This window comes from Tiliqua scincoides, chromosome 2 (assembly GCF_035046505.1).
Source record: "Tiliqua scincoides isolate rTilSci1 chromosome 2, rTilSci1.hap2, whole genome shotgun sequence".
NCBI lineage: Eukaryota > Metazoa > Chordata > Lepidosauria > Squamata > Scincidae > Tiliqua > Tiliqua scincoides.
Window position 1 is genome coordinate 4,730,717 of NC_089822.1, and position 24,129 is coordinate 4,754,845.

The 24,129-nt window shown below is 45.9% G+C and overlaps 1 protein-coding gene across 2 annotated transcripts in view; it reads left to right on the forward strand.

The window, feature by feature from the left end:
- The window catches only part of PIK3C3 (phosphatidylinositol 3-kinase catalytic subunit type 3), an 88,710-nt gene extending 65,388 nt beyond the window's left edge, over positions 1-23,322 (forward strand). For both annotated transcript variants that reach the window (XM_066615019.1, XM_066615020.1), the window contains 2 exons: positions 19,193-19,318; positions 22,632-23,322. In XM_066615019.1, coding sequence (XP_066471116.1) covers positions 19,193-19,318; positions 22,632-22,646 — 141 coding nt within the window. In that variant the 3' untranslated portion in view covers positions 22,647-23,322. The remainder of the gene's footprint in view (positions 1-19,192; positions 19,319-22,631) is intronic.
- Positions 23,323-24,129: the final 807 nt, after the last annotated feature.

The following is a 24,129-nucleotide window of genomic DNA, read 5'->3' on the forward strand; positions in this document are numbered from 1 at the left end:
TACCTGGTTTCCCTACCAGATTTTACTTGTAGTGTATTAAAAAGTTGCTCAGAGTTTCATGTGTAAGGAAAAGAAGCAACATACATTGAATTATTTCTGTCTCAGGAGAATTCTGGAAAGACAACCAGTGTTGATCATTCTCTTTGGTCGATGTTTCAGTCGATTTGTCCTCAGACCTCAGGTTGATGCACATGAACTGTTTTAATGCACATGCTTTGAGAAATGCACATATTGCTGTGGAACCCAGTGCTAGATGATGCCAATTGGCCATTGGTGTGCAGGGAAGGAGAGTCAACAAGTGTTGGCCTTCAGTCAAGTGGCAAATAAAGTGATCTTGAAAGTACAGAGGCTGAAGATGCATGCTCTGCCCCGTTCAGCACTCACCCCGGGGTCTTTCTGTGCCCCCATGTGATCATGCAGTGGGGATCACATGTGGATAAACATCTATGTAAATGGAGCCCGACACATGTAAGCCCAAACCTCAGTGTCTGCGTGCTCCTTCTTTGAAGTCTGTGGACTTGACCCTAACCTGTGGAAATCTACAAACATAGGCTTCCAGGCAAGCGTTAATTCCAGTGCAACCTCAGTTGCTCTCCTGAATGCTTTGGATCAGACACCATCATAAGACATCACGTAACCATTCTTCACACAGTTGTGCGCGTGAACGCAGGTGACAGGAATGTTGACCTAAAGAGATAAGTGTAAAGTTTGCAACAGCTTGTAAGGGTCCTACAGGGGAAAAAATCTATACAGGTAAAAGAGTGGCACTCTGTCAAACAAGATCAAATTCCATCCGCATCTTTTGGATAATTCAGAAACGTCTTATTCACTCTATTTTAATTTAATTTTTATTTATTTATTTTAATTTTAATGGAGAAAACTGCTACTTTTCAGAACATTTTGGATTCTTGTTGAGAAGGTTTAATGTTTTTTACTCTTGTCGTTGTCTGAAGTGCAGTTGTCAAGGATGTATAAATGGCAAAAGCTTGGCCATCAAAGAACAGAATTGGCAGTTGTTCTGGATTTCAGGAATCTTGCAGCTTCCCCCCCCCCCTTCATCTGCAGCCTTCAAGTTCTGACTTACCACTTAGTTTAATCCCATTCATCTCTGTCAGGAGTTCACTGTAGCTTGACGTGATGGTGTTTGTGTTCGCCTTGGACGCCGTCTCTCCAGCAGCCTGACGTTTTTCCTTTAACCGATGGTGTCTCCATGTTTTGTGTTTTCATGCCAATTAAGGCACAGTTTAATGGATCATTATAAATATGTGGGCAGCAGCTTACATGTTTCGCGTGGGTGGGATTCCATATCTGTCCTCAAGTTCAAAGTGAACAACCCATCCCAATTTTTCTTGAATTTTTCCCTCATTTAAACCTGGTGACTGCTAAGAAGCATATCTCTGTGTCTTTGGAATAGAGCCTCTTCTTTGAATTTTGCTGATCTGATTCATTATACCGTTGTCGTACCTGTACGCCCGCACGTCATTTATTTTTCTGGCAGTTCAAATTAACCTTTGCAGCTGTAAGTGGTGATGCCCCCTTTGTATTTCCTAAAGTTTCTGTATGCCTGGTTGGAATAAAACCAGAGGGGTGGGGTCGGGGAATCTGTTTTGGTTGTCTTACAGTGTCTGTGAAAGTTAGGTATTCAGTTTCTGTTTGGAACAATGCTTGCTCATGATCTGGCGTGATAATACGTTGTTTTGATAAAAGACTGAGTGACTGGAACAAATAGTAAATTCATGCTATTATTAATTGATATAGTCTACTAAACACTCTGCAGAAAAGAGATACAACCCACTCGTGTGCTCGTAAAGCGTTGTTCTAATGACAGACGCAGATCTACTCTAATTGACTCACTTTATTAAAATGTAGGCAAATATAATAAAAAGAGGGAGCCAATCAAGTGAGTATTCATGTCTAAGTGCTGCCTATATCTAGGGGTTTTGCAGTTAGACAAGTAATGCCATCCAAAAAGAAATTTGCTTGAAAGTTGTCTAATCAAATAGATGCCACAGGCATACAGGGAAATGGCGGTACGATAGGGAGTGATAAAACTCAGCAAAAGAAGAGATCAGTAATGGGATAAATTCAGTCTGGAAAACTCCCCAAAAGAGGCACATCTCAAAGACTCTCTTTTTATCCTTCGTTATACACCATTTGATCCCACAGGCTCAGTGTGGGTTACAGCAATTGCACCAAAAATGGGAGTTATCAGACGGCTCACCATCTGTGTCACACTTGACGAGAAAGGGGACTGGAGAGCTTGAAGGAAAAACTGTAGGCTGCTAAGATAGGAGTGGGAGATCTTTTAATACAAAAAAAAGGTATATAAGGAACCAAAAGATCTTTCTTTCCCAGGCCTGATTGGTTCATTTGGGTCCCAACCTACAGTCTGAGAAAAACTGGTCTAGTCCAAGGTGAGAATTACGCTTTATAAAATTACCAGATCTTTCTGAAGAATTTGGGGTCTTTGTTTTTGCGTATGTGTCATTGACAGTTTCTTTGCTTGTGACTTATCAGGGGAAATGTCTCTGTCTAAAGCTAGCATTGCCCTGTTCTTCAGCAAAACAGTAGTAGTTTTTCAGTGTTGGAGAGAATTTTCCATTCTCAGCTTGCATAAAGCAGATTCCTCTGTTTCAGAGCTAGAAGTCAGTTGGGATTCTTTGATATAAGTGACCAGTTTATCTGATGAGGATGACCTTCCATCTGTGAGGAAGCCCACAAATGGGGCTTAAAGGTTGCTGCAGCAAGCATGGTTTGACAAGGTGGATCGGTGGTCTGATCCAGCAGGGCTCTTCTTGTATTCTTAGGAGCCCCAACACTTTTCATTTTCCCAAAGACATTCTGCAGCCAGCAGCAAATTTTTTCAGACTCCTTATGGTCCTCATAGCTTACGTTCAGTGTGCAGTCAATCTTAGACCTCTGCTCACAAAATCCTCCCCTCAATTAAGTACACGGAAGGAAGGGGGACTGCAGGCCATGCCAACCATCAGCTGTACACTTGGCTTTCATGGGAAACCACCTGTACTGCATGGGAACTCGAGTCAAGTGACCTGAGTCCGAGTTGCGAAAATACACGTTTTTCGCTTACTCGTGCAGACTTGCATGTCATTTATATCAAAGGCTCGAGCAAACACCGAGGCTTCTGATTTGGGAGTTGCCATGGATTTGGGTGACTCGAGTTGCCCACAAACGGCTTGGTGTTCTGCCGCCACTATGTCGCCCTAAAGACCTCTTGCGGTGATCCGGAAGGTGGGCATTGTGTGCATGAGATGCAGCTACCAGCAGCAGGGTACATTATGTTCAGAAACGGGGCTGGGGGGGTGGAGGGAAAACTTTCAGGGTCTTGGGTCACAGACGTAACAACTCTTGCAAAAGTAACCGTTTAGCTGGGTGGGTGCTGCTCCTGAGGGTCCTTCAGAACATGGGGGGAGGGAGGTGCCTCTTCTTCTCTCCCGGACCTTCCATTGGATAGAGGATTGTCTCTGAGAGAGGGAAGGGGAGAGGGGGAGTCATTTCTGGCCAAAGGGACAAGTGAGTTTTGCAAGCTGGAGGACTCAAGGGAGGGGGGGAGGTGGTTCATGGAGCGATAGAAAAAGAGCCACCCATGGCTCATGTGCTCATTGCATCACTCATGCTGCCCCTGTCATTGTCCCCCCACCTTGCCACGCTGGGATGCATCCCCTTCCTCCCTCTAGGTACACCCATGATGTGAAGGGGGGTGGGTTTCATTGCAGCTGGGGTGGGATTGTACTGAGGGAACCAATTGGCACGTTCTGCACTGCTGCCTTACAGATGGAATGGGTGGGGACATCAGGGGGGTGTTTAAAGAGAACTCTGAAACACTTAGAGCCCAGCAACAGCCCCATTTTCTTCCACAGAGCCGTGGTTTTTAAAGGGAAGTCTTTTTGAATTGCTCTGGGCTGCACAGAAAGTGCACCCATTAAGACTCATTTTTTAGTCGAGTCACGGGGTAGAGACTCATGATTTGACTTGAGTCAAGCCATGCTGGACTCGCCCATCCCTGCTGCATACAACAGTGTAGAAACTTGGATTCCTACCCTGAGCACTGCTATGTTTTGAAGGAGGCAGGAAGACTCTTGTCTCACCATGTTCCAAGGAATTCGCTTGTGCTTCTTTACTACAGGAAGGTAAATAGTGTAGAATGACATGATCGGAATCTGATGAACAAGAACTTGTGGGTGAGGGGGAGGCCCATAAAGGACTGTAGGCCAGTGGCATAGTTAGAGGGGGTGCAAAGCACTAAGTTTTTTAGGGAGCCTCACTGCAGTGTGCAAGCATCCTCTCCCCTTTGGAACCATTCCACACTGTGGGTGCAAAATGGAGACATTCGCCTCCGTTTTGCACCCACCACCCAAAATGGCTCCAAAGGGGGAGACATTTGCATGCCATAGTAAGGCTCCCTGCAGAGTAAATTCTTTGCACCTCCTCTAACTACACCACTGCTGTAGGCCCCCGTTACAGGCTTTTAGAGACCACTTTCATCAGGACACAAGAACGTAGACTTCAACTGCATCTGCCTAAAGCAAACCACCAAGCTGGCCTGGTTGCTAAGCCAACATATCACACTTTACGAGCCTGTACCCTCAAGCCTCTCATGAAAGTGATACTATGGTTGAAAATGAGGCTATTGACTTCATTCAGGCACCAAAAGGTAATTTAATTTTACAGGTCAAGGCAAAACAGATCCTTATCTTATTTGAGTTTCTTGAAACATATATAGATTTCTTGTTTAAAGCTTTGAAGATGGGGGTGGAAGAAAAAAAATCAATCACGACACCGAAAACATCTATTTAATTCTCTTCACTGAACGTACAGTATTATCTTGTTAAATGAGTTTTGAGCAAACTCGCCACTCGAGCCAAGAGAAGTTTAAGACAGCTGCCACTGCACCACTCCGGAGAAGTCGCAAAAATCTTTGTGTAGCCGTTTTTCGCATTGCTCTGTCAGGTTTTCCTTCTGGTATGTAAGAACAGAGATAGACTGACTGTGGTCCAAATAGGATGCCTGTAGGCTAGAACAGAAGCAAATGGCAGGCAAATCAGGGTTAGGTCACACTGTCCCCCTGTAACATGACTACATCATCAAGAAGTGACTTGCATGGATGAAGCAGCCACTGTAGATGAGGCCTTTTCATAATTTTGTCAGCGCAAGAAAATTTGCAGTCTGGAAATTTTCCGATTCAGCAACACAGTCACTGAGTGTTGAGTACTTGAGGCATGAGGCATCAAGTGATGTGCCACCACTGATCCCAAGAGAGACAGTGCTGTCAGTTTTATAGATGGAGGACACAAGAGGCTTATCCTGAGTCAAACCAGTGGTCTGTTTTCAAACCAGTTGTATCTACTCAGGCTGGCAGCAACTCTCCGAGGCTTCAGTGAGGTCTCTGTTTTCTGAGAGTGTGGGGTTTGAACTGGAACTATCCACAGACAAAATGTGAGATCTGCCATAGGGAATGAACAAATACAAAAAGTGTATAGTTTGTGTAATATTATGTCACCGCTTTTACTATCTCATATTGTCACCACTGTCTAGCTGGCAACATCCCTTCCCTGTTGTTGTTTGTCTCCAGTATTTAGCATTCCAAGGTACACCGCCCTTGAATACGAAGCTTCCGTTTAGCCATTATAGTCATCAAAAGATCTGATCAGTTCCCAGATCTAATAAGGGCAAGGTCAAAATAAAAAATCCACCCTACTTAAACGCACTAGATTTCCTTTTAATTATTTTTAGAAATAAAAATGATATGGCACGTGAAAAAAAGATGGCAGTGTGGATTTTTTGTGGTTGCTTTTCTAAAGAAATCTGATGTGCTGCGTGTGGAGGCTTACTGTATGTGCTTTGATTATTTTTAATGAAGAGTACGGTTGCTATAGTGATCCAACACAGAGAAATATTTGGGTAGACAAAAGCCCCACATCTCCATTAAATATCTGTGGGTGTAAATTGGTCTATTTAAATAGATAAAGGCTGGAAGATGACACCCAAAAAGGGAGGAATGCTTTTATACGCCCGGCATTTGAAATATCCTACCCGTCGCTTTCAACACCAACAGCTTAAAGATTGTGAATAAATTAGAATTCTCAGTTTCCTGTGATTGTAACAATCAAGAGCAGCAACATTCTAAAAGCTGTAAGTTGCCAGAAGGATGTGGAAATTGACTAGACCAGGGGTGCCCAAACCCCGGCCCTGGGGCCATTGCGACCCTCAAGGCCTCTCAGTGCGGCCCTCAGGGAGCCCCCAGTCTCCAATGAGCCTCTGGCCCTCCAGAGATTTGTTTGAGCCCACACTGGCCCAATGCAACTGCTCTCAGCGTGAAGGCGACTGTTTGACCTCTCGCGTGAGCTATGGCATGAGGGCTCCCTCCACTACTTGCTGTTTCACATCTGTGATGCAGTAGTGGCAGCAAAAGAAAAGCCAGCCTTGCTTTGTGCAAGCTTGAGCTATTGCAAGACCTTCAATAGTTTATATAAGTTCATCTTTAATATATTCATTTACGTAAACTTATGTAAATTTATTCAAATTTTAGATGTAAATTAATTCTTTTTTTCCCCAGCCCCCGACACAGTGTAAGAGAGCTGATGTGGCCCTCCTGCCAAAAACTTTGGACACCCCTGGACTAGACCTAAATTTACCAGTTACTGTGGTGATGGTGGTGGTGATGATGGTAGTTACATCTTAATTTCACAATTTCTTTATAATCTCTTATTTTCCTGGTCAACAACCCTGTAAGGCAGTCAGTCTTTACGAATGTGTGCTTACTTTTCAGTGTTAGTCTGTTGGCTGGATATGACATTTCCTGTGGCGGATCCAGCCTATATATGTGGCGGGAATTGAGAGCACACCTCACTACCCGCTCAGCACATGGCCCCACCTCTATCATCAAATGTAATACTAGATTAGGGACCATGTATGCAAAATACAGTTTTCAGAGGCTAAGGTTGTCTCAAAACCTGAGAGCCTGTGGTGTGGTGTGTTGGTGCCAAAGTGGTGAGAGTTAGACTGGGGAGAACAAGATTCAAATCTCCAATCAGCCCCAAAGATCACCAAATTGCTGAATTGATAAAGCAGGGGAGAGGATCACAATGAGCTCTCTGGAGCAGTTACAATGTCAGTAAACAAAAATAAATGAAATACAGGTAATTACCCCTTTTCTGGACATCCAAAATCTGGATTATTCCGAAATCCAGTCGTTTTTGTCCAAGATTTGTTGTCTGTAGTGTGAACACTAGAAAGCCTTGTGCTCATTCCCACATACAGGGCAAGTACAGGCTATAAGTTCTGTTCTCTGCTCTGCGTCATGTACTTGTAGAGATATTGTTGGAAGGAGCCCAGCAGACACCAGTGGGTAACAGTGGAAAGAGCCAAAAGAAACACTTCTCATTATAGTTATTCCAAAATCCAGACACCTTCCCATCCCAGGCAGTCCAAGGATACTCAACCTGCAGGACATTTTAGGAAGTGTTGCGTCTTCTAAATTGATGTCTGAAAGTGGAGCGAATGATGAGTGACTCGTCATCATGTGGGTAGGGAAGAATCTGGGGTCAGTTATCTGTTTTCATGCTAGCTGTATCCTTAGTGATGCTGCCGCATTGGATGGGAGAAGGGTGGATCCTGATGTCTCCGAAATATGTGTCTGCCACATGCTGTAAGAGCCAATGGATTTTTTGGGACCTGATTTCTCAGGTCCTGTTGGTACATTGATTGTGCAGTTGCTGTGGGCCAGAGTGTGTGGGTTGTGAGTGCTTGTATATAGTGGTGGCACTTTTCAAAGGATTCCAGTGGGGTTGCTCTTCCTGACCTACTACCCCATCACTCATGTCTCTGGGTTGTGGCAGTTGTGGCTCCGGTACAACAGAATTGTGACCTGGCCTTGCAGCCTGAAGGGCCAAAACGCGCTCTCTCTCTCTCTCTCTCTCTCTCTCTCTCTCTCTCTCTCTCCCTCTCTCTCTCTGTGTGTGTGTGTGTGTGCACACTGTGGTTCAGATAACCAGCCAATTCTTGTAACATCAGGCGTCTAGAACAACTGTAAAGTACTGTGGGGGAAAATAACACACAGCAGGCTGATATTTAGACAGGAAGACAAAGGAAGCCTTTATAAATTGAGATGGTTTTCTCCACAGAACCGTCTTCCTGTCCAGTAATGCCAGCCAAATTCTCCAGGGGTGGACTGGCGAGAAAGCAATTCTGTAATCCAGCTTCAAAATCTAATGAAAGCAGATTGTCCAGATTCTCTCTTCTGCCTGGTGGCTGTGAAGCACAACCCCTGGAATATGAGCATGGGAAAGCTTGGGAGCGGGGTCTGGGTCAATCTTTTGTAAAATGAGTCAAACATGGCACCTGTCTAGCATGGTTTATATGGCATTGGACTGAAGGACCGGAACAAGCATCTTCCGCATGCATCATCCATAGAGATGCTTTCCCACTGATCTCTGCAGTGGTGGTGGTTCATGAACCAGCTGTAGCTACTCTGAATTTTTAAAATTCAGCCTTGATTGGGCATTGCTTTCTGATGTATTAGTAACATTAACAGTATTTATATACCGCTTTTCAACTAAAAGTTCACAAAGCGGTTTACAGAGAAAAATCAAATAACTAATGGCTCCCTGTCCCAAAAGGGCTCACAATCTAAAAAGATGCAAAGGAATACCAGCAGACAGCCACTAGAACAGACAGTTCTGGGGTGAGGTGGGCCAGTTACTCTCCCCCTGCTAAAAAAAGGAACACCCACTTGAAAAAGTGCCTCTTACCCAATTAGCAAGGGTTAACCAGTTTTGACAACCATTCTTTTCCTCCATCCTGCCTGAATACTGAATTGCAGACATTCACATTTATGGGATAAAAGGGTCATTTGGGGACACTGCTGAGGTGTGTGTCCAGTTCTCTTAATAGCAATGATGGTGGAGTTGTTTCAAAGCCAGCTTTTGGAGAAGAGGACAGTTTGAGGAGTACAAGCACAGTGGTGTACATTTTTGCTCAGGTGTGCCTGTAAAAGTTGACCCTCCTTATCTGCAATTTGGGACCTGCAGATTTAACTTTAAGCAGTCCCAACCTGTGTCTGGAGGGCCTTGCCAAATCCCCCCAGATGCAACCAGAAGTTTCTCCTGGTTGTGGCTGGGAGGTGCAGCGAGGCTGCCGTGCAACCTCTCATAGGCTTCTGAGAGACGCTTCTGATTGGACAAAAAACTGGAAATGCCTCTTGGAAGCTTCTGGGAGGCCTTCTAAGGCAGGCAGAGGTCGCACACGGCCACCCCACACCTCAGAACACCAGAAGTGCAGCTTCCAGACACATTCAGAGGTCCTCAGAAGCCCCTCCCCATGGATCTTAATATCTGTAGGCTTTATATCTTTGGGGGGCCCAGGAACAGAACCCCCCCCCCAGGATACTGAGGGCCAACCTGTATAAAATTGCAGCCTTAGAGGTGTTGCTCTCCAAGTAACAATAGATGCATGTGACTTTGCCCATTGTTTGTTTGTTTTTCTTTCTTTAACTGCATCGCCTGCCTCATAGTTCAGTGTGTTTCTTTCACAGCAAACGTGACCTTTGAATGAGAGAGCATCTGGGACCGATGAGTCTTTGCCTGACAAAAGGGAGCTCAGCCAGTGTTCAGAAGCACAATAGCTGGCTAAGCTCTTTCCTTCTCCAAGCATCCCTGGCCCTACAGCAGGGGCCGCTACCACATCATTTTTATAAAACGGTGATCTTGAGCATGGCTGTGGATAAAGGCCAACTATTTGTTTTGTTCTCAGCTTGCAGTGACTGGTCTTTTAACCACTGTAGCTTTTGAAAGCATCCCTGGCGGAAGATAACAGCGAGGTCTGAGCAGTCCTGAAGGGTCAGAGCAGTTGTCTTCACACAGAATCAAGTGATGCTTCACATTTACCCAAACGCTTTGTTTGTTCAAATTTCCATGCCAAAATTTAACTTGTCATCTTTGCGCTTTTGAAAGAGCAGATTTTGAAGAGCTGGGCAGGAAAAAAAAAGAGGGAGGGGCAATTGCAGTTGATCCCCTGCCAGCCCTCCCACACACACACACAGAGCAGAGTTTCTCAGGCTAGGGGACAGAAGAATTAAGCAACCTTTGAAACTTTAAAAGGGGCAGGTCAGTGGTTCACGCTGCTCAGCAGCTACTCCCCTCCAAATCAGGTTCAAGTTCTTTGGGTTCAGAGGTGTTTGCATTAACCAGCACAGAAGAACTGAGAAGCAGAAGCGTCACACCTTTCCCTTCCAAGTTGGTTCCCAGCTCAATATTCTGTTTGGCTTAACAGTCTTATAGGCCCCCATGACAGGTCAGAACTTTAAATTCCCTCTTTTTCTCCTCCTGGATAAATGTGATTTCTGGATACCAAAAATACAAGGAACTGGGAGTGTCTCTCCCATATGCAAGGGTAACAGGGCAGCCCCTGACAGTTGGAAAGCAAAGGTTACTTCTGACCTAATATGCTGATTTGTGCTTCTAACACCCGCAAAGTATAGTGACAATTCCCATTTAGATCTCTTCTTTCTCCTCCAAACGGCAAAGCAATATTTGCTGGTGTGTGTGAGGGAGGGGGGGGGAGAGAGAATGAATGAGTGAATTTCAGGAATCCTGATTCAGAGAGAAGATACTTGGGTTTTCCAAACTGGAGGTGCCTCCCCAAATGATTTCTGCTAACTGTGACAAAGTCCATACCTCAGTGGTGGAGCACATGATTGTCAAGCAGAAATTTCCGCGTTCAGTTCCCAGAGTCTCCAAATTACAAAAGAGGATCCTGCCACCCGGACATTACCAGTTGGAGTTGAAGGGGGGGCAGTGGTCTGCCTCGGTGTAAAGACATCTTTATAAGGCCTCGTGAACACAAACGTCTGAAAAACTTTGGTCCCGAGAAGAAAATGCCAGCCTCTCTTCTGCCGTGATGAAGTTGCGCGCCTGCTACCTTCTAAAATGCTGCTTTGCTGGTGTGAAAACAGGCAAAGTGATGAAATTTCTATTAAGCAGTTTGCTCATTCATCATAGCACAAATTAACCTTGCTGGAGGCAGATTACTGTAGCAACAGGTAATTTTTGGAGTGATTGACTTACAATTAGACTTGTGAATGAAAAATCAAGGGGGGGAAGAGCTTTTCTGGAAGAGGCTTGTCATGGAAGCTGTGGACTTGGTGTGCGAACTCTCTCCTTTTTTGTACTCGACACCGAATGCATGACGTGTGGTCATTAAACATTGATACCAGATTGCCCCGAGGAGCTGATACAGGCAGTGTTAGCCTTTGCTTTGGAAATGCTGGGCCTGCACTGAACACCCTGGTTCCTTAATCCATTATTTTTTCCTGGCAGGTTATTGCCTTCTGGGCAGTCTCGGTCCTGAAGCCCTAAAGACCTGGGCTGCTTGCCCTGAATTGATTGGATAACCCTTGGAAATTTGCTGAAATCTTGCTGTGCCAGTAGTTTTACCAGCAATAAACACTATCTCGTCTAATCTTTGAGATTTTTATCTTTTATATTTTTATCTTTGGCTGATGTTATATGGTGTGAAGGGTTGAGCCGTGACTCTGTGCTACGGCACAAGTTGTCCATTGAGAAAGGTCTTAAGGCAGCGGTTCCTAAACTGGGTCACGACCCAATTTTTGATGGATCAATGGAACTGGTAAGCTCATAACTGATAAGGAAAATGTATTGAGCCCTATGGACACCAAAAGAAGCAGCATGTGTGTGTTTACTAATGAGTAGGTGACCGTGCCTTGGTCCCTTTGAAGGGCAGGTCAAGAGGAATGCAGTACCACCGAATGGTACTGATCCAATGAACACAGGCCCCCCAAAAAGTTCTCAAGAAGGCAGTCCCCCACCTCCAAGCTGACGAGGAAAATTATTGAGCCCTATGGGTAGAGGTGTTTGAAAACAGTGTTGTTTAACTTACTGAGAAGTAAGCCCATTGTGTTCAGTAAGATTTAGGATGTAAACCTGTCTTACTCATCGGAAACAAACACCTCCAGCTGTGGGGCTTGAGCAACTGTTAAAGTGAAACATTTTTTTTTAGACTTGTAAAACTAGGTGAGTCTCAATACACTGTCATTTTAAAAAGTGGAACCCAGTGCTAAAAGTTCAGGAAGCACTGTCATAAGGTCACCTGTAGGTGTGAAAAGAACACAGGCAGCCAGTCTGGGAAAGATCTCTGCCTGAGACCTTGGAGGAGCCACCGTCAACCAGGAGAAGGGGGGCAGTTCAAATGCAACAGCAAGCTAGGGGATGTCATGTCATTATAAAACCCCTGAATGGGGTATGCCCCCTCTTGGGCACGCACACTCGCCTCCTTCATGCATCTGATGAGGAGACTGAAAGCTTTTGCTTTCCCTTATGAACTAAACACAGTTCCTTAGGACTTCCAAAGTCAGGGAACAGTGGTTTGGACAAATTAGGATATAAAACAATGGAAATTGGCAGCAGTGTTTTAACTAACTAGGCATCCAGCCGGTCCCTGAAGGCAGTGGCATAACTACAGGGGGTACAAAGTACTAAGTTTTGCAGGGAGCCTCACCTCAGCATGCAAGCGGCTCCTTCCCTTTGGAGCCATTCCAGGCAGGGGGAGCAAAATGGAGGTGTAAGCTCCATTTTGCTCCCCCTGCCCAGAATGACTTTGAAGGGGAGGGGCCACTTGTACACTGAGGTGAAGCTCCCTGCAAAACGTAGTGCTTTGCACCCCCTCTAGCTACACCACTGCCTTCAGGGTGTCCAGTGCTGGTCTTGTTGACTTTGGTCTGATGCAGAAGGCGCCAGGCTCTTTCAAGTTCATAAGCAGAAATATGCAAATCCTGCCTCCGTGTGTCCAGTCTTCATAGAAGAGGTGATGAATGAACAGTCAGAATACCAGGCAAGTGGCTGCGTAGATGAAACGTCTCCTACTTGGTGGATGAAAACTCAAACCAGTTTCATTACGTACCCCAATTCAGTCCTGTTTGCGTTCTGAGCAGTTTGAGGTAGATAAAGGTCAAATTTGGTCAGAGGTTCATTTTGTGGTAAGACTTTAAAAGGAGAAAAAACTCAGAAAATTCTTCCCTGACCCAGGAGGAAGCCGTTTTATCTATGAGCTCCGGAGCTGCTGAAGGGAAGCGTTGGTGTGGTCTGACACTGATTGGAATGAGTTTTGATCAGTATCGGTTAAGAGCAGTCTTCACAGCTGCTGCATTTTCTAAATCCATATAAAGCCTAGAAAAGTCACTTTTTTGTGGGGGGAATCTCTTGTCATTTGGTTGCAAGTGTGAAGGAAGCCTTTGGAGTTTGGGGGGGAGGGGTTGACAGAGGTCGGAATCCCTGACCTTATTCATGAACTCCAAAGCAACAGGGGAGCAATGTCCCCTTGGTCTGTTCCACATGGACGGACCACTTTACACAGTAACGTGTAGATGGGGAAATTGTGTGGGTGAGAGATGGTCAGACTTCCATCCCCAGACATGCATTGCCCTCACTGGGGGCCAGCAAATTCATTTGCGACAGAATTGCACCATCCATGCTGGGTTCTTCCATACAGATATTAGCAGATGTAAAGAAGGTTTTTAAATCACCAGAGCAAAGGGACTGTTTTTTTTAAAATTGATTTGCTATAGTGTGATTTTTGCCATCCTGGGAACGGAACCCGCATGAATAATGAGACCCAACCTATATGTCCAAACCATAGTGTGAGCATCTCCTGTATGTTGATCTCTGGAGCAGAATTGGTGGACACCTTGGGAACTCCTGTGCATCACTTGGTCCTTCTTGGGGGAAGGAAATGATGTGGGGTGTCCACTTCTTTTGCTGCTACAATTATTTTCATTCACTATTGATGTGAATGCTTTTTAAAGAGAAAGATTGGCAAGATGGTGTCTTTTTTAGTAGATAGTACAGATAGTATGCTGGAATAAGATAAGATGTCCATAAAAGGTGCTTGCATCCACTTCTCTGTGCCCACTGCAGCAGGAGCGTGGTTTTATTATTAGTCCCCTTTGGTGTTGGAGAAAGGCAGGATAAAAATACAATCACCTTTTAAAGGTGTCAAGGCCAAGTGCCATCACCACATCCTATGGCAAGGAGTTCCACAGATTAATTACATGCTAGGTAAAAAAATATTCACAGCTCCAATTTGAATCCAGGAGGAAAAAACCCTCAGGTATCAAAACTTTGGAGAAACAGCTCTAAGTGCCCCAATACTCTTGAATTACACCTAATTCCACATCTGGAATGAAAAGGTAGTAAGGAGCTAATGAAAAACCTTGCATGCCTTTCTGGCAACAGAATTCAGTCCAGCAAAAACACTGTAGTATCATTTATTCATCCCTTTGAGTTCTGGAACCAATATTGGAATAATAACTTTTATTCTTGTCCCCCAACCCACCCTCCCCCACTTTCCACTTTAATTCCAGAACTTATGAATGTTCTAAAATCCATATTTAATTAGATGCAAGGGGAAAGATAATTTTAAGTTCCATTGTAGAAGCAAGAAATTGCATCTCGGTTTCTTTTTTCCTGTCTTTTGCATCTACAGATACAGTTTGCTAGGCAAGCATTAATAATCTTAATGATTAAATAAACAAGGGCTTTTTAATAGAAGTTCAAACATTGCATGCAGATGCCTATATACAAACAGGGGGGAAAGTGGGGAATATCCACTTCTTTAGTATTTTTGTTTGTTGCAGCTAAAATTATTTTACAAAGACTTAAAATAAAATTAGCTTTATTTTTCCTCCTTTGGCACTAATATTTCTCCTGCCTGACCAGTGTGTATATGAGGAATGTGGATTACTTTGTAAGCAGGAATTGGTGCTCATTAATCTTATTCCTACAATGACGCTAAGAAATAATTTTAATCACTTTCCCCCCTCTGGTTTTCAGTGGCCTCCCTGTTCTGTTTCATGGCAACATCAGAAGCCTGTCATATGAGGTATCTGGTGGTCACTGGAGTTTATGCATGCTACTTGTCCAGGTATACCCCCACAAACCACGTTTGACGCACGTTTTGGAGAAAAACAGGGCCGTGTTTATTGAACATTATGTCAGACAGCAACTGGTGAATGCAGCGGTTCTAAGCGACGTCCTCCCCTTAGTGCAGGTCCCTCACTGGGAGGAGACAGTTAACAAACCTCCCTAGCTCAGAAACCCATAGTTCGTAACTCACCCAAGTTCATCACAGCCAACCCCTGCAAAGAGGATCAAGGAAGCTGATTTGTTCTGGGTAACCACTAAGAGGGTCTGGGGTTCAACCAGGTGGGCAAAAGGAGGCCTCCATGCTGAAATCAGCCATAAGGACCTCCCCCTCAGCCCTTACAGTCAATAGCCATCTGCCAAGTCATGCTTGGGGGTGGAACCAGACAATGAAAGCTTCATACCATAAGTGTGAAAGAAGCAGTGTTTCCATGGCAGCTGCATTTTGATCCTGAATTATGGAGTCAGATATTATGAGCCCAGTGTAGTCTACGCTGGCTGACTGGAACCAAGACGACTGGAGGCAGTCCTTTCAACTGGAGGTGTCAAGAAATGAACCCAGGTTCTTCATTACACAGGGTCTTCTATCCTGCCTTTTGATCAAAAGTCTCTAATGTGGCCGATTGTCTTATCAGTGTTTGGTGCGTCCCCCAAAACCGTTGACTGGGCAGTGTGCCAAGTCTCCTTTTGAGGCCTAAGTCCTCCTTTTGTGCCCATTCAGCACAGTCTGGTATTTCTGGGTAGTCGCCATTTAGTTCCTATTAACCACCATATGTATATGCAAAGACATATAGATATATATAGGCAGAGTGATGTGCGCAAGCAAGGAACAGCTGGAGAGCAATGAAGTCAGGCCCTCCAGGACCAGATCTGAGCCCCCACAATCCTGGCAGCTCACATGTCTGCTTCTTGCTGAGGGGGCCATACTAGATCTGGGCTGGATTGCCGCTGACTGCTGTGCAGGCCTGCATAGCTTAATGTTCCATCATGCAAAACAATAAAATGAAATCCCCCTGTGCATCGAAAACCAGCACACTAGCCTGGTTAATCTTTCCTAGGTTAGGTTGGAACTCTTTTCCTTGGCGTTCTAGTTCTCTGTGTGGAGGGAGGGGATTTTATTGTAAGGAAAGGCTGCAGAACCACCACATATGCAGGGCCAGGCAGTGTGATCTCATGTTCCGAATTTAGTTTGGCCCTGATCAGTGGCGTAGCGGGGGTACCAAGCACGAAGTTTTGCAGGGAGCCTCACCGCAGCGTGCAAGCAGCCCCTTCCCTTTGGGAGCCATTCTGGGCAGGAGAGCAAAACGGAGGCTCCAAAGGGGAGGGACCGCTTGCACTCCGCAGTGAGGCTCCCTACAAAACCTTTGCTTTGGGAGTGCTTTGAACTCCCTCTAGCTATGCCACTGCAGTGGTGTCAAGGCAAATGCGTCGCCAATAGATGCAGGAGTCAGAATTTACTCTAGATAATCCAAAAAGATTTCCTAGAGGTATTACAAGACCGGATGTTCATGCAACTCTGTGCAATATAGCAATGGCTTTCAGTAGGCAGAGATTCGGGTGCCACTTGACTCCATGGCCCTTTCTCTTGCAAAGCCACCCTCCTGCAGACAGTAGCTTATCTGCTCTCTGCTTTGGACAAGCTCTGGCCTGGACTGTTAAAGCTGTAGGGGGCTGGTGAATGGTCTAGCCTCTCTTCAAGGGGGCTAAATCAGATGGTCTTTCACTTTCCTGCCAGTTCTGTAATGCCTTGAAAAACCCAGATCATGCTGCAGAAGAGCCCTTCCCCGTTGTATGAGATTTTGTGGCCAGTTCATAACAAGCAGTTACCTTGGAAGCAAACACAAAAAGGTGCTTGATTGATTACCCCCCCCCCCATACAACATGGCCACAGCATTGCCTGGGGGAAGAACAAGGACGGTTTGAAGTTGACGCATCCTCTTCTCTTTCATGTTGGGGCTTTGGGCATTGAGCCTGTGCACCATTTAAGCCCAGCAGTGTTTAAACCACCCGGCTGTCAGAGGAAGCACTGGAACAAATGGAGCCTCCTCTCCTGCTAACTAATTCACAGATGAAGAATGTAATCCCAAGTTAATCTAATTCTTGGCTACCGCACAGAGATCGCCTTGACAGAGCCGCTGCTGTCATCTGTTGTGCTGCTGCCACGTCCCTCCCTTAAATGCCTGAGGGTTTCCAAAAGGCAGTTTGCTCAAAATACTAAGCAGCTCTGGAGTATTCTGGGCCTGATCGTCTTTCCGTTGAGCTCTTCATTCCTCATTCCCAAATGAAAATGAAGTCTAACTGTGTAAACTGCATCTGCTGCCATGAATTTCTTGTCATCAGTGGTGTACCTAGAGGGGCTGCAAAGCCCTAAGTTTTGCAGGCGCCTGAATGCACCATGTCCCTCCCCTTCAGAGCCAGGCGAATGCCTCCACTTTGCTCCCACCACCCAGAATGGCTCTGGAGCGGGGGGGCTGCTTGCATGGCACATTCAGGCACCTGCAAAACTTAATGTTTTGCACCCCCACCAGCTACGCCACTACTTGTAACTGTCTCTTCTCCTAAGGCTCAAGCAAAATGTCCCTTGAGTTTTGTCATTCTGTTCACAGAATGTGAGTAAGGTTTGGTATTTCAGTTGTTTTAGAGCTGGGACAAATTGGCATTGGCAGTGCATTGGCACTTACTTATGGCTGCCCTTTTTCCCCCCAGAAGGATCCAGGATGAAGACAGGAATCATTTCAGGCTCTTTATGTCATAAGAAACTTCCTGCATTGCCTTCACTCTGATTAGGCTTCATGATGACTCCTTTTTGTCACATGTAGCCAGTCTGAATGAGGGCAGTGCTCCCTGTCTTCACCCTGGAACCTGGGGCAGGAAATGACATCTACTGGCAACCAGCAGAAAAATAACTGTGGTAAAAAGTTGAGGGGGTGGTTATGTGAAGCCTCCCCCCCCCCCCAAGTCCTCACTTTCAATCATAACAAGTTTCAAGAAGAGCTTTCAGGTCAGCCCAAGTTGTCCTTTTGGTTCCCTGCTGTCAGACCCACTTTATATACAGCTGGACTGGCATGGCTGCTTCCTCACTAATCCAAGTGCACATAAAGATTTCCACCCAGCTGGTTCCTGACAGCATGAGTTTGATTTAATTTTTACAGTGCTAGTTACCCTGCACATGCCTGATCTCAGAAGCTAAGCAGGGTCAGGCCTGGTTAGTACTTGGATGGGAGACCGCCTGGGAATGCCGGATGCTGTAGGCTTATACCATAGTCTTTCAAGACTGAAGGTTGCCAACCAACCAGCTACAGATCTTCTCAAGCACATGTTCTCCCCCCCTTAGAAAAATGAAAAAATTATCTGGAACTGCAGTGTAGCCAAGAGCCCCGGCATCCGGGGTGGCGACATCATGACATCATGCAGTGTCACTTCCAGGTTCTGCTACTGTGAGAGCATTTGAGCTTCAGTTGCTTCCTAAGGAAGCACAATCACAGCAGATCCTGACTAAAGGTCCAATCCTATCCAGTTTTCCACAGCCGTGCCAATGGGGCGTACGCTGCATCCCATGGTGGGGAAGCAGTCAGAGAGGCCTCCTCAAAGTCTGGGAACATCTGTTCCCTTCTCTTGGGGTTGTACTGCGGCTGCACCAGTGCTGGGGAGTTGGATAGGATTGGGCCCTAAGTCTCGATTTCTGCCATGCCGCTCCAGACCTCACAGCACAGTGCTGTGCTCAGAGACGTGCAACGGCACAGCAGAAACTGAGACTCAGCCGGGAAGCAGTGCTTCAAAGGAGAAGGAAGAAGGGGCAGAGGCAGCGAGATCACACCTGCTGCCACACCTCTAAGTGTTTGCAGAACACTCAAGTGACTGCCACCGTCTCTCATGACACCCTCTGTGGCCTGGCACCTGGGGTGGCCCATCCTCTGCTTGCTATGCCACTGTTCTGGAACTTGGGAGATCTGTGGTTAGAATTGCAAAAATCAGACAGGTTGTCTGGAGGAACCAGCTGGGTAGAAGTTGTTAGTAAGCTGACCATACAAAAAATGATCTTCTGTTTATGAAATTAACAGAAGCACTCAGCCCAGGCCCCAGAGCTTGACATTCTTTGCTGAAGCTGTTTCCTGCAAGAATCCTCTTGCAGAATTGAAACTTAGTGCAAAAAAAAAAAAACACGTGTTGGCATGCCTTTTATTGGTATGGAGAATACATGTATGTCAGAGCTTCAGCTGTTGCCTTCTTGTTTTCTCCAGGTACAAGATAAGTTCCGCCTGGACCTTTCTGATGAAGAAGCCGTGCACTACATGCAGAGTCTAATTGACGAGAGTGTCCACGCTCTCTTTGCAGCCATGGTGGAGCAGATCCACAAGTTTGCTCAGGTAAAAACATAAGATTGGGCCTGTTGGGGAGGGAGAAATCAATCATGCTGCTTTTGCCACATCTGATTCCCACAGTCCAGAAGAAGAGTTGCCACAATCAGTACAGAGAAAACCATCGGTCATTCCACTCTGAGACTGAGAACTCCAAAAGAGAACCCCTGATTTCCTCTTTGGATTTCTTCTTCCTTTTCTTGGAACCCTTCAGGCCAGTGTCATCCCATTCATGAGGCCTACTGGGGCCATCCACCTATTCCCCTCCACTGTTCTAGCCCACCACAATCCTCTCCTCTTGTCTTCCTCTTCTTCATTCAGTCCAGTGGAGCAACAGAGGCTAAGACGGGAGCAGCATTTGCATACCACTGCAGATGCCATGAAGTCTTGGGCCAGTCTTGGGCACTAAACCTTAACTTTTTGACTAGTGTACCACGGAAGGTCCACAGGTGTGCTTCAGGACTTTGGAGCACAGCAGTTGAAAATGGTTGAAAACTTTTCTGGATTCTGCAGCTGTCTCTAGGGCACTGATGTTCAAAGTGGTGGTCGTGACCCACCATAGGACGTGAGAAAGGGCCGTTCCCCCTTAAGAGGAGTGGCCCAGGAATGGGTGCCCCAGCGGAACCATAGCGATCACAGCATTGCGGGCACACAGAGGCTTGTCTCCCTGCCTGGAGGGACTGCAAGCCACTGAGTGCGCCCAGGAGGCCAGCAGCCCTCTCTCCAGGTCTCCCCCAAGTGTCTTATCGGTAAACGTCTTCCGATAAACCAGAAGTGTGCTCCAACCTGCAGATTGGAGTGATAAGTCGCTTGGCGGAGACCCCCAGAAATGGCTGTGGGCCTCCCAGATCCTTGCAGACCCTGCCCAGGTAGGGAGACAAACCTCTGAGTGCCCATGGCATCGCAATTGTTGCAGTGCCACCGGGGCTTATCCCCCCTCCCAATCTCCGTCCCTATCAATACTTACAAGTGGGTTCTCGAACTCCCAGAGAGTCTGAGAACTGCTGCTCTACGGCAACTGTCGGCAGAAGGAGAGGGACAACTTGTTACTATAGACGGTTGCCCTAGAAATAGAGCTATAGAACCCAGAAAAGTCTTCCGGAAGTGACATCACAAGAGACAACGGCCATAGAGAAGACCATAGAGGTCAGTGTGCCATTGTAAAGTGCTGCACTCAAGAAATTTCAGTTTTCATCTGCATGTGCAGTTGCGATCACCTGCGTTTCATCTGCATGTGCAGTTCTTCCTCAACTCGTGGCAAAAAGATCAAAACCCGTCACTGAATGTAAGAAAAAGCCCTTTGGGTTCAGATCAAGGAATCATCTAAGCCAGCTTCCTGTTTTCCACAAAAATGTGCCTACAGTCTGTAGGCAGCGCACGAAGACTTGGCCTGGGGACTAGGTCCCCAGCAAGTGGTATTCAGAGCTCTTTGTTTCTTGGCACGCAGTCACAAAGGGCTGGAGGCTCCCAAAGAGGAAATAGGGATCGTGCCGCACCGTTTCCAAAGAAACCTGCGTACTCAGGTATTTGCACAGGTACGCACCTCAGACAATGGGCTGCATCCCAAATGGGCAAATGAAAAGGCCAAACAAATTCTCTCTCTCTCTTTGCGCACCCCAAAGGAGGTTGGCAGCCGTACCTTTGGAGAGCTCTGCGACGGAACCTAATTTCTCAGGGTTCTTTTGCCAGTCGTGTGTTAATGTGTTTTCCAGGTTGGGCTAATAAATCAGAGTTTACAGATTTGATCGTGGCCATCCATTTTTTTTCCAGTCAGGTGCATTCCTTCATAACCTTTCCCTTCCTGCTTTTGCCAGCGGTTTTAAAGTGTGTTACACTCCATTCTAATATGCTTGAAAGCGGCCTCCTAAAGCACTCTCAATCTGAGCCTTTTCAGCCTGCAGCATTTGTTGCTATTTCTTTCCCTTTTTCCTTTTTCTTTTTAAACATCCTGCTGTGTTCTGAGTGCCCAGTTCTTAGTTGCTAATCATTAGCAGTGTTCAAGCAGCATCTGAACTCTCCCTTGGTCTCACTGTGCATTTCCTTCAGTCCAGGATTTAAACCTCCTCAGTGGGCAACTAAACCATTCTTTGTAAAGAGGGCATATTTTTTCCTTGCCTCACAAATGCTTGAGGCGGTTTATATCCTAAACTGTACAACCTCAGGAAGCAACATCCAAAACATAGCAGCAAATTTTCACGAACGTTGCACCGGAAACATCAAAGCAGCTATTCTGAAAAGCCCCAGAGGGCAGCACCCTTAAGTCACTGACAGCCCAATCCTAACTTGCCCTGGAGCAAGCAGGCCAGCGGGTCTGTGATGCATCCAAGGCAGTACTGGGGCTGAAAGTGGCTCAGCCCGGGGCAAGGGAATTGCTTCCCCTTACCCTGGGTAACACCACGGCAGCCCCAATGGGTCTACTCAAATCTGTGCAACCTAAAGAGGTGGTGCAGAACCAAGCTGCCCTGGGCTACCCAGGAACAGGGATAGGATCTGGCATAAGTGCCAAATCCTGGCCCTACCCCTACTTATCCCCCGTCCACCCACTCCCATGCCCCCTCAGACTTCCGCACCTGCTGAACTCAGTAGGCACAGGCTTACCTGTTAGGCTGGCCGAGCGGGGCTTGCATCAGCCTCCCTCCTCCAGAGACAGTGCAGAAGTGCTTTATGGGACTTCCACGACCATCATGGGTTGGCACAAGGGACTTGCGCTGGCTGAGGGCACATTCAGAATTGTGCCCTCAGAGGCTTAAAAAATATTTAGAGCCTCCTCTTCTCGTGAAATTCCAGAAATGGTTATATGGCATATTCCAGTACCTGTAGGTTTGGTATCTATGGTCTCAGTTATCCAAAGTTCCATGGATACTGGAGACGCCCTTTTAAAAGATAGGGAAAGTGAAGGGAGACATTGAAAATAACTTTGTATATGTTAGCGCAGCGAAACCACTCTGTTTTCACGGCTTCAGCAACCTTCTGAGCTGCCTGCAGCCTTTTCCTGGTTGCTCCGAGGCTCCTCCAAAGACTGGCACAGCTGTAGCAGTGAAGGGAAGTTTAGGTAGGATTGAGCTGTTACTTACTGTTCTCACACAGCAGTGAGACATCTTGAGCTACAAGTAGAGAAGGTTCCAAAGTCAAACATTGCCTGAGCCATGAGTGGCCTTTGTCATGTCACTCTCTGTCATTGTGACTCATACAAGCATCTGAAGTATGGAGATAATAGTACCAACCTACCATACAGGGCTGTTTTGTGAATTACAAGAAAATAATGTATATGGAGCACTTTGAACCCTGAAAACCGATTTATTTTCTTTTTTTCCTCACCTAGTACTGGAGAAAGTGAACCCCGCTCCTGATGGCAAAAATTCACACAAATTGTGGTTGTGGAATACGCTACTGAAGATGGCATCCAAAGGGGTGGCCTGAACCTTTTGGTCGCTTGAATAGTGAACATCCTCTGAGCTTCAGTTCAAATGAAGTCAAGAACATGTTTCCATGTCTAAATGTTTCGGCCAAGAGGTTTAGAAAATAAACCGCATCATTCAAACCCACAATGTCAGGAGAGTGGCTCTTCAGGAGGAAAAATGCCTTATGGATTGTCTAGATGTATTTTCTACACTTAAGATGGTTGGTTTGAGGAGCCTGAAGCTGATCACTGCACTTGAAATGGACCTGTATCATACATGTAGATGCATAAATTAAGACTTTTTTTCTTTCTTTCTTTACTGGAAGAGAAAGTGTTGTTGATGTTTTACAGCCTTAGAATCGAGCTTTGGATTCATTGATAGGACTTGTCCAGATTTGGAGAAAGCAATTACCTGGTGCTACCTCTAAGTAGGAGATAGTTTACAACATGCCAGTGAAAAATCCACCAGTGATGAAACAGAATGCAAATAGGTCACTTGATGGTCTTTAAAAGGCCTGGAAGGGAGAGTTCCTGTATTTTGTGTTCTCTTTATAGTAAATTGTGTACATTGACCAAATATTCTAAATATAATAAAATGCTGATGCAACCTAAATTTCAGCAGCTTCTTTTGTCTTTCTCAGCACTGTACGATCAGGGCAAGATTCGTCAATTTGTGTAATAGTCTCTGTTCCAGGTGGAATAATGTTTGTATCATTGTCTTTTACAGAGATATTGCCATGCTTCAATATTACTTGCACACATGCCTGCAAGTACCAGTGTGGTATAGTGGTTAGGCTGTACAGTGGAAGCCCAGTGGAAGTCCAGGTTAAAAACCCCACTCAGCCATGCAGCCGCGATGTTCACCATGTGGCCTTCAGTCAGTCTCTCTCTCCACCCTGAGCTCTTTGAAGGAAAGGCAAATAAAATTGAGTGGCAAAATAGATCTTCACAAATACTTTTTTTCTACTTAATTTTCAGTGGAAGGAGGTTTATTGTGTGCAAGTGAGATTATGCTTTTTAAAACACATGTAACATGCACACATGGGGGGCATCATGCAGGGATCCTGTGGAGTGACCAAAGTCAAAGGTGTATAATTTTGCAGGGAAATAAAAATGGAGGTGGGGAGGAGGATTTATTTCAGCACTCAAAACAGAAGCCTAGCGGAACAAATTCAAGGGATGGTCTGATGGTTGATCTGGTGCTCTGACTGAAGAAAGCTAAGCAGATTCAACTGGAGTCTCAGCTTTGGATAAGAGACAGGAAAGTTGCTGATGGAACTTAGGAAGGCACCCTATGAGAGTGTGGAATATGGAGGAGCCAGCGAGAGTTGGATGACATCTTGAGCACCAACCAAGATTGAACTGTGGCTACTGTGAAAGCTTGAAAGTGCAGAGCACAGCCGGGACGACGGCTGCACTT